Consider the following 12,232-nt stretch of genomic DNA (forward strand, 5'->3'; position numbering starts at 1 on the left):
TTAGCCCGGGACCCAGTCTTCCTTGGCCCAATCAGGCATACGAGTTGAATACTCAAAGCCAGGTCCTTTGTATCTCAATGCATGTAGGTACATGACGAGTTCGCTCTCTGTGGGGTCCTGCCGCACAATCTTACACTCGCCGCACAAATGGTCTTTCACAACCTTTCTTGTTGCTGCAGCGTTAGGTAATCCATCAGACGCTTCTGCGGCAACTTTTTCGTCCTGCGCACCGTTTAAGTCCCCCGGGGCCGAGTCAGAGTGCCTGAAAGCTTCTGATGTGGCAGCGGTGCTCCTCACGTCAGACGCGGAGAGAGAAACTGTGGCCCTGTCATTTACTCCAGGACTCGTACTCCCCTCCAGGCTACTCGTTTTACAGCCGTCAGGTACTAAATTGCAAACCGGAGCTGATTCCTTTGACGTGTCGTCGGAGGGACGCTCTTTGCTTTGGACGCCGTCCTCAACCCTGTTCTCCTCCTTCCCGTTCTTCTGAACGAGGCTCTCGTCTGAGATATCCAACAGATACAGGCTCTCTTTGGATCGGTGTTCCTCCAAAAGAGCATCCAGGAGCTGCTCGTCGCTCATCCCGACCAGGCCCCCTTTCGCCCTCTCTGGACCCCAGGCGGCGGACCCGTAAATGGGGTCGTTGAGGATGGGGAAACCGAGGTACTGGAGGTGGACTCGAATCTGGTGAGTGCGCCCAGTGAGCGGCAAACAGCGCACCACGCTGGACTTTCCATTCCAGCTAAGCCTTTGGAAGACCGTGCGGCAGGGTTTTCCTTTCGGGTCCACCCTGCAAAGGCCCACTTTGAAAGAGACGACAAGTATCGGTTCCTCACATATCACCTCACCCTCTGGAAACTCGCCCTCAACTCGACAGACATACTCTTTCTCCAGCTGCAAAAACAAACAAACAAAAAATCATAGTGTTATGTTAAACTTAGCCTCTGCTTTGAGCAAACAAAGCATGGTTAATGACTAAAATGCCAGTCTTCTTGAGCTAACATACTTTTGTTTCTTGCATACCAACCACTCATATCACTGATTGAACTAAAAAAAAAACAAACAAAAAAAACAGTAGAATTCCCACGAATGAAACTGCGACTCACCTCATATTAATTTGCTCCTATTAACTAGCCTCTCTCTTATGTGACTATATTTTTGGGATGTAATACAACTCTGTGTCTTACTTGTCTCTCTCGAACCATCTCATCCAGCTTTTTGGACACTTCCAGAGTGCGAGCGAACATTAGCACGCCGGAGGTGAGTCGGTCCAGGCGGTGAACGGTGTGAAGACCAGTCAAATCCTTCTCTTTTCCCAGGATGAAGATGACCGTGTTGTGACGGAAACGACCGCAGGGATGCACAGGCAGTGAGGCAGGCTTATCCACTACAACTACCTCATCGTTGATTTCCAAAATTTCCAAGGGTTGTCCACTCACGGGTGGCTCGTGACGATGCACAGTGTTCCTCATAAAGTCGTTGTTCTATCAAAGCAAACAAGATGGACCGATATCGCGACATATTCAAACAACGGCGTTACAGAAATAGTCTGGTTCTAGTAATTAAATATAAAATGAAAAAAAAAGAGAAACATTAGACTATATAGGTCTTAAAACTGTACACTGACGTATTATACAAGTGTTTAGTTCCTCACCTTTAATGTTATGTTCAGGTCATCAACGGGAATTTCATTTAGTCGAATACGTCCTTCTTTGACTGCTTTTTTGTAGTAGTCCAGAGGTTCCGCCCGGAATTCGCTGCTAAAAACCTCGAGTAGACTCTTACCAATCCAGCGACCCTTGCAGTATGTCTTAAAATCAAAATAGTACGGGTACACCTTGCGAAGTCCTCCCTCAAAATAATACGAGGTCTCGTCAAAATGCTCTTTACTAAAACTCACACCTGGGTTGCGTTTCTGGGGAGGAGGCACATACCTTTCCCCCGGACGTAACTGTTTCCCACCGGTACCTCTTCGCCTCTTTCCACGGTTACATTTACCCTGTTCCTCTGTCTCTTCGCTCTTGCGTTTCCCACTGTTTTCTACAGCATTCCCGTCCGTACAACTGGTTTGAACGGTATTTTCCGTATCAGTCTTCCCTGGTGTCTCCATGACACCCGATTTAAAGCACCGAATGTTTGTACGACTACTGAAGACTTGGTCTACGAGCTGCGAGACAGCAGTGTAATATTTTAAGAAGTTGCAAAAAGTGTATTTGACTCTCGTGGCACGATGTTCACTGCTAACATTAACCTCAAACCGAAACGACCCCCAAATCTTGCCAAGTTCATTTCTGGGAGAAATGATTTGTTGCTGCAATATTGTTCGCCTGTATAAGGCGACACTATAGTTAAAGATATAAGGTGTTTTGTAGGTTTTTCTGTTTACGAACGAAGAACGTCTAATTTGGAGATATATAGACGGCTTATTCGCACATATTCCTGTCCCAAACATGAAGACAAAAAGCGTGTCTGCTCGTGTCAGATGTCGCCGGTTGATGACGTCATTGTGCACCGTGAAAGGAGGCCTTTTTTTTTTTTTAAAAAGATAAGTAATAACAGTGTCACTGACATGTCAGTGGCAAAAATTACCCCCCCCCCCCGCCCCCCCCCATCTTATTTTCTTTCCTTCAACTTCCAGTTTCACAGTCCTTGAATTATGAGTAATATCTTTATTAAACAATGAAATTATACAGTCATACTGTTCCAAGCTTCCATACATTACACGCTCATATAAACACAACTGTTACAAACAGAATGTACATCTCGATCAACTGATTCACTAATGAATCACTTACTCTGGTTCTTCGATCAATCGAGCAATTAATCAGACAATTACCCTTTTCCCCTGTTAGTTCACAGCACTTATTACACTTGTGAATTTCAATTCATCTGTGTAGCTTTAAGTCCATTATGAAATGAAAGCTTGTGACACACACACACACCGAGATTATTACTGTTGTTTATAATTTTCGCCTTTAAACAAACCCCAGTGTGAGAAAAAGCAAAGCCCTCACACTCTTTGACTATAGCCATCATTTGTCCGCGACACCTAGGCACTAGTGTAACTGAAGACCAGTTTGAGTCAGTAAGATGTGCAGAAGGAGGTGGGGGCTGACAGGTGGGTTGCTAAGCAGCAGGCTGAGGACAAGGGCCTATGGGCTTCCTGAACTGCAGCACCAGCGCCACCTCCTGCAGGGGCAACGACACGGCAATCAGAGCTCATCTCTGAAGAGAGAAACACAACACCACACACACACACACACACGCTTAGAAAAGCATTTATTACCTACACAAGGCATTTACCTGTACACTTTGGTCTGTACATATTTGGGTTAATGCTCTATCTGTTGTAAATCTTTATCTTACATCCTGTTTGGATCAAGTTGCATGCAAAAGGTCAGGAGCTGGTGAGTCAGAGTGCTTTCTAAGCTTTCTAGGACAGTCTTTCAATCAGAGATTAATGAGGGATTTAAGAACCAGATCAAAGGAGGCCTAGTACATCAAACAACCTCTCAATTAGGACCGTGAAATATAATGAAGACACACTTCTCTCTGTCATTATTTCTTTGATTCACTCTCTCTCTCTCTCTTACGCAAACACACAAACACACACACACACACACACAGCCCGTTTCTATAGGAATTAGTTTACCCAACCAATGGGAAATGTACATACCCCGGCCATTGCCGCTGTTTATCTGTTAGTGGAACGTAGACCACGCCCATTAGAGCTTTCTTAAGGAAAGTACCATCGTTCTGTCGATCATATTGCTCTAGAACTTGGCTCTCGCCCTCTGGACCCACCGGCAGAACCAGCCTCCCACCTGGCTTCAACTGCTCCAGAAGCTGCGATTGAACGCGTGTTTCATTTAATCATAGATGCGCACACACACACACACACACACAAAAAAATTAACCAAAAATTCTGAAAACTAGTGTTTTGTTTAGGTTTCCAGATTAGTTTTGTTGTTTTTAAAACCCACGAAACTTTCTTTTAGATCATTGTTTGAGAACTGTTTTGAGTATTTTTTAAGAAACCTAGGAGTGCATACAAAATATTGTTGTTGACGCATTATCAATCACCTCCTCAAGTTGGCCCTGGCTGCTACCACTAGAGGCTTACAGTAATAAACGTGACTGTATAAAGAGGACAGTGCTTACAGCTTTGGGAACTGTGGGTGCTGCTGCTCCTACATGAATGGCATCGTAGGGAGCGCCCTCTGGGTATCCTAACCGTCCGTCTCCCACTGAACAGGAGAAACAGATACTTAAACATACAGGGCAAACGTGACATGTTTTACGCCCTGTGAAATATATAAAGTTATCATAAAATATCTGAGAATGTTCTGAGTTATGAAATACCTGTTTACTGTTTTTCTACAACTCTATCTACAGCTTGTGGTTCAACTGTAACCTTTTTTTTTTTTCTCCAAGGGACTGATTTCCACACCAGCAGAATTATAAGTTTCATTTAAACCAGGTAAAACTGGTCCCAGAAACACTGAACAGACAGCTCCTAAAGACATCTTCAGAAATCACAACTCATTTTAGAAGAGGGACGGTGATATTCTTTTTTTGCGATGTAGCATGTTTGAGTGTGTTTAGATACAACATTATCGAGTCGTCTCTCACCCACTAGTTTAATCCGTCCAGAGGACAGCAGCTCTGGGTCATCGGCCTGGACATTCCTTAGAGACCTCTGGACAAGCTCATCAATGTGTTCAATGCCCACCACTTTTCCAGATGGTCCTACCTGTGCAGTGCAAAGTTAAGTGAATTTACTCCCTGCTATAATCACAGTAAGTTTTTGCTCATTAAAATACATGTTCCTCCCATAAAACGTCAATAGCAGGCTCCTTGGATATTAAAAACATTTGAAAACTAAGAAAATACATTTCAGCTGTGCTCAGAAATGTAATGCTTCTTTCACAGTGCCAAAAACTGGCAAACGTCTTTTGTTTCATCTTTTGTTTCCGTATTTGCGTTGAAACATACAATGTACTTATTACAGAATTTTTCGAGAGCACAGAGCAGTTATGGAATTATATGTTTTATACAATATCCTTTTCAGTTTTAATCACAGTTATGCATCAAGCACAGTAATGTTCAACAAAGAGAACTTTAACGATTCAGCATAAAAGAAAAAAAAAACGGTTTGCCACTCACCATCCTAGCAAAACAAGCAGTGAGATAACCACTTCCCGAGCCCACGTCTAACGCGGATGATCCCTCTGTCAACTTGTCACCGAGAACCTCCAAAGCATGAGCGTGCTAAACAGAGCAATGTTATTACTAATCAAAAGACATGACAGAATTACGGACAGATTGAATAACAATACACGGCAAATATAATATGCATATTTTACTATGGAATCAATGGAAAAGACATGAAAGCCCAATATCAATGTTTAGGGACGTATATGTAAGATCCTTGCCCACTGGTGTTAATAATAATAATTTACTGAAATGTTATTTTGAATGGTCTTTATTTTTGCGGATATCAGGTGTTGAGAGCTGCACTAGGCCGAAATTTTATCCCGGCAACTAAACAACAATTCCATCTCATCCCCGCATGTCCGAGCACCGTGGCCGCCCATCCCCGCGTGCCCCAACTCTGTCTACTGCAGTGTTCATATTCACATTATTACCATTGCCGCGGGAGTCCAGTACAGCTGCTATCACCACGGGAACATTTTGGATTTTGTGCCCGTACCCGCGGATTGCCGCGGCACAACTGCTGCTCCCATCCCGTAACAGCTTTCTGATATGATGCATACGGCACACGCCGTCTCATGATACTTTTCACAGACTTAAAGTTTAAGTACGCAAATCCTTAGCTATACTTACCATGTGCGGGGCACTGATGGTGGCCTTGTAACCTGCAAGAGCAACGAGAGAGTTTGTGTATAAGTAAGCAAACAAACAAACAACATTGTCCAAGACGTGCGTGTGGTGCAAATCATAGTATGACTGTTGTGAAAATTCACCAATGGACTGAGGCGAATCTGCATAGGGGTAGTCTTTCGAATAAATCCCACGATCAGTAGCAAGCATTGCATTAAAGACTCGGTCACTACGTATCACTCCGTGATCTGTAATGCAATTTAACCAATGTTTAGTGTACATACAGACATACTGGAATATGACAAACTGCATGATTTGTGCTCGCGGGTGTTAACAAATGTCCAAATAAGCTAAATCAGGTTATACCTCGTAAACGGCTAATAAGTTCTGCATGGGTTTTGCCGCTGGATATCCATGCCATGGTTCTGGAGAGCAGCAAACCCATAGGGACTGCCACTGCTGCCAGTCGAAGCAAAGATTGCATCTCCTGACCACGACAGCCTACACGACGAAGAAGACACATAGTGACAAGACTACACTGCTATTTAAACAGCCTTCAGATGACTACCTTGAGCACGTGTAGGTGCGAGAAGATCTCCGACTGTTTATGCACGACTGCAGTTTAATTTATTACTTCAACTTTACCGTTGTCTTCGTCTTCGGATAGTGACAAGTATAGTGACAAACAGTGAGAACAGAAAACTTAAACTGTCACTCAAATGTTCTGAGTGCACGAGCAGAACTCTGATCACTGTTCCGCATTAATGAGCGTTATTTTTTTTTTTTAGAGAAACAAAGCTAAGAGTTAATGCCCATATATATACTCTATTTATTCTCCAACAGTCTAGCGCTTAAGAAGTGTTCTAGTGTCTTGTGAGTTTCAAGAATTTAATTTATTTGTCTGCAAATGAAAGACGTAATTACATTTCTCTCCTACCTAGATGCTTTGCACTTCGGTCGACTGTTATTATTTCCAACAGTTACCAACGCTTTACGGTAAAGTTACAACAGACCTACGACAGCGCATAGAACGGCAAAACCTAAAGTGAGCTAATACAGCAAGATGGCGTACTGGGACCAAAGCAGTGTACAGAAATGGACCTAAAGCTAAACTATTACGAGCACTTTATGAAGCACCGAGCAGAATAAACATGAACATAAATTTGTTATTGAATAAAATGAGCCAGGTTATTATGTACTATCAATTTTGTACTGTTTTGCTATGTCGACTGGACACATGTGACTAGCCAACTTAAATTAAATGTGTGCATACAGCACTTTATATTATGCGTGTAATCAATACACGCTTGGTCAGAATCAATCAGTGCGAGTGGTCAGGCAATAAAACCGTAACCCTTCCAAGACAAAAAGAAAAGAAAACTACTCTTTATGGTCTAATTTTACTTCCAGTTTGACTGCTTTCGTAGACATAATTTAGAAGCTTGTTAAGAGGCACTAATTAAAAACAAATGGAAATGATGCATAGTTACTGGTCGTATTGTTTCTCTATGCCAGAGCGAAAACCCTGTCAATCCATATTCTGATAGTCCATGCAGCGGTCAACCAGTCACAACTGGTGCCACCGTCTGGGGCGGTCATCACACACCACAGAGACCTATCAGAGCGCGCTAAAGTTTAGTGTTTTATCGTCCAATCAAAATGCAGAAAGGAGTAACCCGAAAAAGCTCTTTCATCAACACTCGCAGTAAGGTCAACGAGAGGGTGTAGAGTAACATTGTTTTAGAACATTAATCTATTAGTTAATGCTTGCTAATCCACCCTTGTGTAAAATGTCGTGCAAAGATACTATTAGCCCTTTATCCACCATGGTTCGGAAACTTTTTTGAGGAACTAAAAAGTTTCGGGAACTGTCCAGAACAGGAACTACAGAGTTCATGCATGCGTGTTTTGGTTTCCTACTGCACTGCCAGAACCGTGAAGATTGTAGGGGCCTTTTTTTTTTTTTTTACCTCAGGGACTTTTTTCGATACTCGGAATTCAGGAACTTAACCCTCTTTTCTACTGGAGGAACACGGGTCGATTCTAGTTCCCTGTCCACTGCTCCCACTCCCCTTTGTAATGTCTACTTGAGGGTAACTACTTTTCGACTGACCAGAAATTTTGGGGTGGAGCTTGCAGTACTGAACATCGCTGATTGGTCAAACGCACGCTTCACAGAATGACCAGGGAGACCTACCGCCATTTTTAAATAGGCTACCCTACATTTAGCAAGCAAGCATAGTGAGCACTGATATTTAAATAGAGAATAAGCGGACTTTAGCTAAAATGGAATGTCAGAACACACAAAAAACGATGGAGAAATGGACAGACGAGGAGGTACAAGTCTTACTTAGGATCTACTCGGAGGACGAGATTCAAAAAGAGTTTGAAACGTCCACTCGGAGCGAAATGGTTTATCAAAAAATTTCGTTGCGTTTAGCTGAACTGGGCATTAACCATACTGCTAAGAAGTGCCGGGAAAAAATTAAAAAACTGAAACAGGATTACAAAAGAAATAAAGTCCACAATAACCGAAGTGGCTCATACAGACGGTTCAGCAGACCTAAATGGTTCGACTCCTTGGACGCTATTCTGGGCCAAAGACCTGCGTACTCCGGCGCTGTGAGTACAAGGGATACTGCTACGGTGTTGTTTGAGGCCATGACGGATGACACCAGAACCAGCAGTCTGGATGACTGCATGTCGTCTGCGGAAGGTAAATTACTTGTTGTCTACCTCATTAATAATAACGTAACAGCAAATAACGACATATCTAACTAGTTAGCCAGCTAGCTGGAAAGCTAGCCTGCTAGCTAGTCACGAGTCTGTATGAAACCTGACAATCTGACATCTCTCTGCACAAAGTCCTACAAGTCACGGCGGTTCACTTGTTGTCTACCCCACTAATAATAACGTAACAGCAAACAACGACTTAGCAGACCAGTTAGCCAGCTAGCTGGATAGCTAGCCTGCTAGCTAGTTATGAGTCAATACGAAACCTAACAAGCTAACATCTCTCTATACAAAGTCCTGAAAGTCACAGCCGTTCGATGCGGCCAGGCTTCATGTTATTTTGTGTTGATGTAATGTGTATTTCAGATGATCATCCCTCCGGGCGCTTGCTGCTCACGGAGCCCAGATCTGTCGATTCCCCTGTGGCCTCTAGCAGTCAGTGTCCTGTTTCTCCTCCACAAGGTCCCAAATGGAGCGACGAGGATGTTCAAGCCTTACTTAGGATCTATTCAGAAGACGAGATTCAGAGAGAGTTCGAATCGTCCACTCGGAACGAAAAAGTGTATCAGAAAATTTCGCTGCGTTTAGCTGAACTGGGTATGCAACATACTGCCAAGCAGTGTCGGGAAAAAATTAAGAAAATGAAACAGGATTACAAAAAAATTAAAGACCACATTAACCAATGTGGCCCGTACAAACGAACCAGTAGGCCCAGATGGTACGACTCTATGGACGCAATTCTGGGCCACAGATCTGCAAACTCGGTTGCTGTGGGTACAATAGATTCTGCCACTGTGGCATTGGAGGGCATGACAGATGACATCAAGACAGAAGGTCTGGATGATCTTATATTGTCTACGGAAGGTAAACTACTCCTTTGTAAATAGTAACGTAGCAACAAATAACCAATTATGAGCTACAGCAACACTTAAAACAACCTGACCTGATGTAGCTCTCCACAACACTCACAATCACAGCGGTTCGATGCAGTTACACTTCATCTGAATCTGAGTTGATGTAACCTGTTTTCAGATGACCAGCCCTCTGATCCCACGCTGCCCATGGAGCCCATGGAGCCCAGCTTCAGTGATTCCTCTGCAGTTTCCAGCAGCCCATGTTCTGTCTCTCCTCCAGAAGCTCGTAAACGCCACAGAGGTAAGATAAACCGTGGGCTTAGGTTAGCCTGCAGTCTGTCTAGTTATGTTGGCTTCACAAAGGCTGAATGTATGACCTTTCTTTTTTTTTTTTTTTTTTTTTTTGTAAACAAAAAGAGAAAAAAACTGTCTGCACACAGGTGAATTTTGTACTGGAGGAAAACATTGAATGCACAGATGATCTGATGGCTCTGCGAGTATCACAGAAATCTGACCGTTAACGTAGAGAGCGTACAGACGAATTTAATTGTATGTCTGTTTTTTTTTTTTCCAGGTAAGAGGAAGAGGGATTCTGATTTCCTGGAGACGATGAGGGAGATGGAGAAGAGCACCATGGAGATCCTGAGGCAGGGACACGAGCAGCGGGAACGGTATTTCCAGCTGCTCCTGGAACACGACGCTCAGGAGGCCGCGGCGAGAGAGAGGGAGTTTGCCCTCAGGCGGGAGGAGGCCGCGGAGGCCAGGCGTCAGCAGGATGCCTTTCAGCAGGGCTTTCTGGCCATCCTGGACCGGCTTGTCCAGGTCCTTGACAAAAGAAATGGTCCGACGCTCCCACCGCTGGACTAGAGCAGCGAGAGACTTTCCATGTCACTGTCTTTGTATATAGTTCCTTGTTATATTTTTGTTTGTATGTATTTATTGGAAGATATTGGAGTTATTTTACGCAGACGTTGTTGGCTGTTTTGCACCTTAAATACTAGAAGTATAGAACTTCTATATATATTCTACCATATTGTACATAATATAGTGTATTCTATATGGCATTTTCTATGCACTTAAGTTATATTATTAAAGATATTTCTACTTTTACTCAAGTAAAGGATTTGTGAACTACCTCTATCAGTGATGAAGTCTTGGATGAAAAGCTATTGATTACAAAAAAAAAAAAATGAAGCACGGGATAAAGCAGACATGAGTTTATTGATAAAAGAACAAACACTGGCAAACAGATCGAGATACAGTAGTGTTCTTGTATGGTTTTGTATTTTTGTATTTTGTATGTAGGTAGCTGACCGCATTGTGTTTGAGTAGTGCATCAGAACTTCACTTACTCCTGCTCTTTCAGCCTATGCGCTATGTGACAGAGCCATCTCCAGAGGCACCCAATTCTGCTCAGTACTCCTCAATATGACTCTCACAAAGGTTGTGGAGACTGCAACAAGCTGGCACCACTTGACTTTGTCTAATGTTGCATTTGTTGTGTTTTCGTAGACGTTACCATCTGCCCTGTAACCTGCCCAAACCATTCTCAGTAACGACCCTTGCTTTGCTGGTTTTGTAACTGTGTAGCTGCCGTTGTGATGTCAACCGTCCACTGTCAGAGAGAGGCCTTACAAGGCAGCTTTTTAAAGAACAGGGTGCATCTCCAAGGATGTACTACCCTACATCACTCCCACTAATGTCTCTGCGTTGTCTGAGAGTAGCATCTTTGTCAGCTGCTTCCCTCAATGCTAATAAAAACAGAACTCTGGCACTGTGCTGCCAGGCAACCATATGAAAACATTCTAATTAAAGCCCCTTGGAACCCACAACTGACCATGATATAATAGAACAACAAACCATGTGGTTGAAATGCACAGTGTGGTATTTCTCTGGTGCCAGAGTGGGCATGTGTGATCCATCAAAGGCACCCATACAGTGGTAACCCTCGTCTCTGGTCAAAGTAAACAGCCTTTTCCCTCCGCTTCCCAGGGCTTTCTGGTAACTGAAAAATTTCTGGCATTAGTACCTTCTCAACAAAGAGCAGAATTCCTGAATACAATGGCACACGGTTGTGATACTGGCTCAAAAGGAATGTGAAACACTCCTGTACTCACGATGAATTGCGAATGTCTATAGTGCTGTGCCAACTCTCGGTCTTCTCCACACAGAGGATAGACGGTGTCCTTTTTTTCTATGTCGAGATGCAACCGATAGCATTGGTAGGGTCGCATATTTTGTGACATTCTAAAATTCTGTATTCACTGGTCGTCTGTGAAGATTTGGAATTACTGTTTCTCATCACTCGGTAGCTCTACTGCGGACCCAAACAGCCGGTGGAATGCGACGCGCAGATTGCTGAAGGATCAAAACCACAGATATAATGTATTTTATAAAATTACTTTACAGTACAAATGCATAGTCTGTTATGAGTATTTGTGTGGTTCACATTAGTTTGTTGTTGTTAAGAATCTTACACCTCTCTCCTTGTAGCACCAATCTCTACTATTTTACGTAAAAGTCTTTCCCTCTTCTAGCGCTATCCTTTTGGGCGTATTCAGTGCCTTCTTTAACATACGCGTCTCTCTTGTCAAATATCAACGTGAATATCATGTGCTGTCGACAAAAAAAGCAATGAACAACAAAACATCTTTAGCTTTAACTTCTTCCATGCTCCACTGTGATGCTGCTGTTGTTTCGTCGCTTTCCGAAATGACGTCTCATACGGAACTGTCGCACGTTTTGCGTCACTTATTCCTAACATCGAAGCAGTCAAAGCTAGCCCACTTATTTGCTCCTAA

General features: G+C 43.2%; 2 protein-coding genes across 2 annotated transcripts; both read right to left on the reverse strand.

Moving 5' to 3' along the window:
• On the reverse strand, positions 1-2,110 carry rpusd2 (RNA pseudouridine synthase domain containing 2). Its single transcript, XM_030785682.1, has 4 exons — positions 1,655-2,110; positions 1,188-1,484; positions 400-894; positions 1-354 (listed from the first exon to the last, which is right to left on the reverse strand). The coding sequence occupies exons 1-4, from the start codon at positions 2,108-2,110 to the stop codon at positions 1-3; spliced, it is 1,602 nt and encodes a 533-aa protein (XP_030641542.1).
• Positions 2,111-2,668: 558 nt separating this feature from the next.
• On the reverse strand, positions 2,669-6,342 carry pcmtl (l-isoaspartyl protein carboxyl methyltransferase, like). Its single transcript, XM_030774946.1, has 8 exons — positions 6,211-6,342; positions 5,988-6,092; positions 5,848-5,879; positions 5,167-5,271; positions 4,633-4,753; positions 4,162-4,247; positions 3,677-3,846; positions 2,669-3,189 (listed from the first exon to the last, which is right to left on the reverse strand). The coding sequence occupies exons 1-8, from the start codon at positions 6,326-6,328 to the stop codon at positions 3,153-3,155; spliced, it is 774 nt and encodes a 257-aa protein (XP_030630806.1). The 5' UTR covers positions 6,329-6,342; the 3' UTR covers positions 2,669-3,152.
• Between the last annotated feature and the right edge of the window lie 5,890 nt (positions 6,343-12,232).

This window comes from Chanos chanos, chromosome 1 (genome assembly GCF_902362185.1).
Source record: "Chanos chanos chromosome 1, fChaCha1.1, whole genome shotgun sequence".
Lineage (NCBI taxonomy): Eukaryota > Metazoa > Chordata > Actinopteri > Gonorynchiformes > Chanidae > Chanos > Chanos chanos.